This window comes from Anopheles bellator, chromosome 2, assembly GCF_943735745.2.
Source record: "Anopheles bellator chromosome 2, idAnoBellAS_SP24_06.2, whole genome shotgun sequence".
NCBI lineage: Eukaryota > Metazoa > Arthropoda > Insecta > Diptera > Culicidae > Anopheles > Anopheles bellator.
In genome coordinates, this window is record NC_071286.1 from 43,920,891 (window position 1) to 43,927,817 (window position 6,927).

Consider the following 6,927-nt stretch of genomic DNA (forward strand, 5'->3'; position numbering starts at 1 on the left):
GTGCAGCCCAAATGCACTTCACGATCGATAAGCAAATAACTCGACGGAATGGCACGATGAGGTATTGATGCGATTACGAAATATTTGCGAAATGCATTTTGCGCCGTTGTTGACACACTTTCGCCACATCGCCGGTTGTCGTCGTGTTCGTCGGCCTCCGCCAATCCTGCCTCAGCGCCGCACTCTGATGGCTCTGTCTTTGTCCCCGTCGCCCCTTGGGCTGTGCAGTTTGACTAGCATTTTCGAAAGCCTTGGCGGCATCTGCGTTTGTTGCCGGTAACATTAGCGTCACCGCGTACGATCTTCGCCGTGTTTTGCTTTTGTCTCCCGGGAAGGGCTTGAATTGCGTTTTGCTGCGTTTTACTGCCACACATGCATACCGTGGGTTTTTATCGACTAGCACCCTCTTTGGTGACGGCACCCGGTACCTCAGTGACCTTAACTACAGTTACTGCATTGATACATAAAATTTGCGGCACATTGGTGCCTTGAACAAACGAAAAGATCAATCGTGGTGAAGAGATTCAAAAGGAAGTCGTATAAAAGGATTTTACTGGGATGGAATTTAAAAAAAACATCGTTTCCATGTATCACTTTTAACTTCAAGGTGGGTTGAGCCGAAAGTTCGAGGACTCTTCGCGATTTGAATCCAATGATAAATAAGATAAATAAATACACATTGTGAATAAATCCTTCACTTTGCCGGTTGTTTTGCAAGCAATTTAAATGAATTGAAGACACATTTCAACACATTATGAGAATTCGTTTATTTATTACTACTCATTTATAGCTCGCTTTGAGAAGTTACCTTAAGTAAGTTTTCGATTCTTGTAACCTAAAATCATTGCTGTAGCTGTAGCAGCACAAAAGGTGAACTTTCTACGCAAACCAGTTCGGAGCAAGGAGAGCATAAAATATGTGTGCTAAATGTATGTATATTTGAGAAAATCGTTAACAGATGTACATTACACCTCAAGGAAGGTGACTTGGAGGGCAACAAAAGGACATGTTTTCAAATTTGAGAAATTGAAACTGAATCAAAAGAGCAAAATTAAATTGTCGAAATTATTATTTAAACATGAACTCAAAACATTGAAAAAAGGTTTATGAATTACTTAAGAAATAATTGCCATAAGCAATGTCTTAGCAAATGTTGAAGAAATAATTAATAGAAAAAATATTTCACGCAATAAAATATATAAATAAACAACTCTCAAGCGATGATCGAAAATGTTCGTAACAAACAAACTAGTGTTCTACCAAACACTGCTGCTCCTTTTTGTTGACACTTTCACAATGCTTTCGGCACAAACGGCGAGAAATCTTAGATTCATGTTTAACAGCACAAACCGCGGATTCTTCATTTGCATTTTTGCATTCGACGGAGTCGCACATTCCACGAAGGATAACTTTTCTCGCCATTTCCCTATTGCTCCTAAAAAAATGGTCTAAAAAATAGCATCACTCAAAGTTGTGGTGACAAATATTTGCTTTCGAATAAGTTGGCAAATCAATAAAATACACAAATGAATGGTTGTCGTTCGGTGAGGGCGGAACAGCAACAAGAAAGTAGAAGTAGACGCGAAAATCGACAACAGGCCAACGGGAAACGGAACTGAAAATGAGAATAACAAAACCGCTACATCTTGCGTGCTGTTAGTACGTTGCACATTTTTATGATTTACTTTCCTCCGTTCCGTTGCCGCGCTTTGTTATGTTTCCTTGGCTCTGTCCCTGGCCCAGCTTCGAGGCCATGGATTGGGTTTAGTTGATGAGTGGTCCGTGTTATTTTTAGCAACAAGTTTTATTCTCTTCTTCCGCATTTCTTGGACCGTACCGGGGCCCGGACCATCATAGCGTGAGGTGCGCGACACGGCGGACGGTTAAGTAATTTTATTGTGCACTGACCGACCGCAACGCACCGATTCCTGAATTCGGTTGCCAATCGCCCTGCTCGGTCGCTAGGTCCCGATGGAAAAAGGAAAACATCAACAAAAGTGTTTCGAAAACGTAAAGCCAATGATGAAAACCGGCTATCACTTTTGGGTGGAAACATGCCGAACTTGAAAGGAACTATTCCGCCAGCACGCTCTCGACCAGCCGCACTGCGGAACTCGGCGATGGTGGTGTTTTCTTTTAGTCTTTGTTTGGTTTCAGTTTTCGGGGGCTTTTTTGTAGCGGCCTGTTTTGACCGTTTAGCCACTCGACTGGGGCACATTTCGGTTTCGTTTTGGTGGTAAATATGCGTTTTCGCCTTCGTATGAACAGTTTTATTTTTCCATCTCCTTATCCTTAAGGTGTGTTTGGACATCTCGGCGTATGCGCGTCTCTTTCATCTTGACACTCTGGTTTCCCTGCCTCGGCCTCTCTGTTTCTCTCTCTCTCTTTCTCTCTCTCTCTCTTTCTTTTGTTCGGTCTGTTTCGTCTCACCTGCGCCGAAGGAATACCCTTTTACAAAATGGATCTTCCTTTTGTCATAATCACGCAGTAATTCAATTTTCGACTGTGTCAATATTTGCCCGAGGATGGGTGGTCCTTCTCAGGGCCACCTTTCCCCATTTCCTGCCCCGACTTCCTCCACCACCGGCCAACCAAATATCTCATCCTGGACCGGGACAGCGAGTGAATGGTGTGCTCGGAGGAGTGCCGGACGCTTTGAACGATCCGAAAGGCCTCAGACAGGTATCTGAAGAAGGTGTGAGCATGACAGATAATGTGGCATCCCCGCCAGTGTGTCATGATGATGACTTAATTTCGCAATTGCGGTACCATCGGCTTGGTCCTTCGCCGGTAACAGCGATTACCGGCATTATTACATAGCGCCGAAGTCTTTAATATGTGTGGCATTGGTTAAAAAACCCGTAAACCCGTCCTGAAGTTCTGTGTTCTGGAATGAACAAATTGTTAACTGCCGCTGTCTGGATTTTCAATTCCTCACCACTGTGTAAAATAACTCTTCCTCGCAAAGATTATCTCATATTACAAAACCTCCAGAAGAGCTATTGTATTAGTATTTAATTCATTTAAGGTATTGAAAAAGCTATTAAAAGACGATCGCCAACCGCGTGGAGAAGGAATAAGAAGAAATTCAAACGAGCTTCTTGCTGCGTACAATATTTGAAACATTTCAACGAATGATTTCTTGCCTGAAATCCTTTAGGCCGTTTTGTGATGTGTATGAAATATTTCAAGGTCATGTTGCCGACTGAACTTAGTACTAAAAATGCCGACAGAGTTTAGTACGAAAAATGCCGGCTACAACTGAAATTGACAGTTCGGTCTGTTTCACAACAAACATCTCATAACACGTTATGTTTCGCTTGCCGATGCGGATTTTCCGTATAAAAATACCGTAAACCTTTACGTATCGTTCTCTTATAATATTACGAAGTTGGTTAGTTACTTTGCAATTTGTATCCAATGATAAATCTAAGGTTTCTCGCGCGAAGGTGAATACATTTGGCAGCTTTGGCCGACTCATTGACTAAACGTGTGGTTTATGGTTTCAGAGTCTTAGGAAATGAGCTGTTTCACCCGAGAATTCGCACCGACAGTAGCACCAGAAGTGTACGGCTGCGGCCGCTACATTTTGGTGCGGCAATGTGCAAACGCCGGAAGACTGACGAAGAGAGGCACGCGATAGAGTTTGCTCCGAAGAAGAAGAACAAACCACAGACGGCTGGAGTGGTGGACATCTGGAGAAACATGACGGTCGAAGACCTGGCGCGTTCGTGCCAGCTAGAGGTGGAACACATCCAGGAGGCGATGCTGTACGTGAAGGGAATAGGAAGCATCGAGCGTCAGGCCCGGCTCGAGGATCCCCGTGTGATAAAGGAAATTGTTAGCAAGTGCGGCTTTAGGACAAAGATCGTTGCCGCGACGATCGATGAAGACGAGTCACAGAAGGATCGCGACGTCTTACCACGGCCACCGCCGACACCAGAAAATCTCAGTGATCGTCCTCCCGTGGTGACGGTGATGGGTCACGTAGATCACGGTAAAACGACGCTCCTGGATTCATTGCGTGGAGCTTCCGTGGCAGCCAGTGAGGCCGGAGGCATAACCCAGCACATCGGTGCGTTCACCGTCGAGCTGGACAACGGCGAGAAGGTCACTTTCCTCGATACGCCGGGACACGCAGCGTTCAGTGCGATGCGTGCACGAGGTGCCAACCTTACGGACATCATCGTGTTGGTTGTGGCCGCCGAGGACGGCGTTATGGAACAGACGAAGGAAGTTCTCCGCTTAGCTAAAGAACAAGCCGTCCCAATTATAGTGGCAATCAATAAGATCGATAAACCGGGGACGGACATCGACAGGGTTAAGAGAGACCTTTCACAACATGGCCTCGCACTGGAGGGTTACGGGGGAGATACGATTGCCGTCGGTGTGTCGGCCCTTCACGGTACGAATCTGGGCGAGCTAACGGAGGCGGTCAGCACCCAAGCCACGCTGATGGGACTTAAAGGTGAGTATACAGGACCCGTCGAAGGCGTTGTGGTGGAGTCGAAAGTGGATTCTCATCGAGGTAAACTGTCGACGGCCATCGTTTCCCGTGGAACGCTGCGAAAGGGCGCGGTCCTGGTGAGTGGACAGGCATGGGCCAAAGTTCGTGGACTGTTCGATCACGCGGGACATCCGATCTCGGCCGTCACTCCAGGAATGCCGGTGGAGGTTTTGGGCTGGCGGGAACTGCCGCTGGCCGGAGATCAGATACTGGAGGTGGACTCGGAAAAGATTGCACACTCGGTGCTGCGCTGGCGTACCAATCAAGCGATGAAGGAGAAAGCGCTAAGCGATGCGGAAATGATCAGTCTCAAGCGAATGGAACACGACGAACAGTACAAAGCGGAACGGGAGAAAGCTCGACTGGCCGGGTTCTATCGTCGTAAACCGCAAGGACCGCGACAAAAGGAGTCGGCTCAGGACACCGGAATGCCTCGGGTCAATGTGATTGTCAAGGGAGATGTGCACGGTTCCGTGGAAGCCATTCTGGACGTTTTGGATACATACGACGACAACGACCGGTGTCGCCTGGATGTGATCCATTACGCAGTGGGCGACGTCAACGAAAGCGACCTCGAGCTGGCGCAGCTGTTCGATGCGCTCATTTACGCATTTTCGGTAAATGTTCCAAAGAAACCGGTCAAGGGCGTAACGATACGACCCGTCAACATTATCTACCGGTTGGTGGATGATTTGAAGAAAGAAATCAACACCAAACTTCCGCTGGTCGATGTAGAGGAGGAAGTTGGCGAAGCGAACGTGCTGCAACTGTTCGACATCAACGAAGGACGGCGTAAAGTAACGGTTTTGGGCTGTCGCTGCACCACAGGACTGCTGAAGAAATCGCACATGTATAAAGTGAAGCGAAACGGCGAAGTGATCGCTCAAGGGCTGCGCCTGGAATCGATGCGGCATCTGAAAAATGAGGTGGACAGCGTCAAGAAGGACGTGGAGTGTGGTCTACGATTAAACGATCAGTTGCTCGAGATGAAGGCGGGCGACACGATCGTCTGTTATCAGATGAATAAGGTACCGCAGGAGACCGAGTGGGATCCGGGTTTTTGAATTGATGTGCTTCGGCCTTTCAAGGCGGACAGAAAACTATTAGTTATAAGAGAGGCTAGCGTTTAATAATTTGCTCCATAGTGGTGATTAAATGATGAAGACACAATTTTTGTAGTATCATTAGCAATCTCGTTAAAGATTACGGTTTTCTCGTTCTTGTTTGGAACTTTTCGATCGATATGAAAGGAATTCCTATTCCAGCGTATTTTCGCGAATCGCGATGAAAATCGAATGTTTCGTGGGAAATGTCGGTTGGGAAATTGAATCTTTGAAAATTGCGTGCGATATTGCTTCGCAGCGTACTCTATGGAATAGAAACGAAAACTTCGTTAGCCAATACACATGACGATGCTGACTGAACTGACAGCACTTTTGAAAGACAGCATTTTCTAACGGTGTCTGTAGCCCACGTTTCGTTCCTTTTTAAATAAACAATCGTAGGCATGAACATTGTTTGTTTAACATTATTCACTTTGATATTTATGGGTTCATGGCGATAAAATTATTGTAATGGTAATGGTTTTTTATCGTTCGTAGATTATTCTTCTCGGTGCACCGTTTAATCCAGAGGTCTCAAACACGCGGCCCGTGAAACTGTTTTGTGCGGCCCGCAGCCACGTCCACGGAGTATATTATTACGTTATATCAGCAGAATAGTCAGCAATAAATCACAAAAAAAATGCTTTTTGTCGGTTCAGCTGCCAGCATACAAGTGACTGATACGATTTTCAAATCCAAACCAAATCTATAGGGCGTAAAATTTAATGAAAAAACATTTTCTTTATGTGGTGCGGCCCGCTGACTAGTTGTTAATTTCCTCTGCATTGGCCCACTTGCTAATATGAGTTTGAGACCTCTGGTTTAATCGGTTTCTAAGCGAACGACGCCAGTTCGAACCCTGGCAATGCCAATTAACCTTTGGCGGAAAACTTCGAAATGATGCTTAAAACGGCTCTGCACTGATGTTCTTATAACAATAAAAAATTCCGGTTCGGTTAAAATTCCGGAGCGAGATATCACAGATTTCTTACATTCACTGGATGGCACAAGCTGCGGTGCAGTGTGGTTAAACAATTAGAAAACAATAACGACTTACTGAACGTTGCTCTAAGCTCAATCTGCCTTCTGACAGTAGTTTTAAGTGCTTTTTCTCCACATAGCACATCAAACGAAATGCTCGGAGAGCATAATTGGGTACGTAATGGGAACCTTAAGGGCCAGCCAAAGGAGAGAAGCGTATTCGTTAATTAAAAAGCAGTCAGAATATCGCCCTTCGTCAGGCCCGGGGGATAAACGAAACACACGAATCGGTTCTGTCACACCAATGATATGTTTGTAACGAGCTGCTCTATCAGA

At 45.8% G+C, this 6,927-nt stretch overlaps 1 protein-coding gene across 1 annotated transcript; it reads left to right on the forward strand.

The window, feature by feature from the left end:
• The first annotated feature begins 3,420 nt into the window (after nucleotides 1–3,420).
• LOC131210411 (translation initiation factor IF-2, mitochondrial) lies at nucleotides 3,421–5,661 on the forward strand. Its single transcript, XM_058203653.1, has 2 exons — nucleotides 3,421–3,449; nucleotides 3,510–5,661. The coding sequence occupies exons 1-2, from the start codon at nucleotides 3,421–3,423 to the stop codon at nucleotides 5,569–5,571; spliced, it is 2,091 nt and encodes a 696-aa protein (XP_058059636.1). The 3' UTR covers nucleotides 5,572–5,661.
• The last annotated feature ends 1,266 nt before the right edge of the window (nucleotides 5,662–6,927 follow it).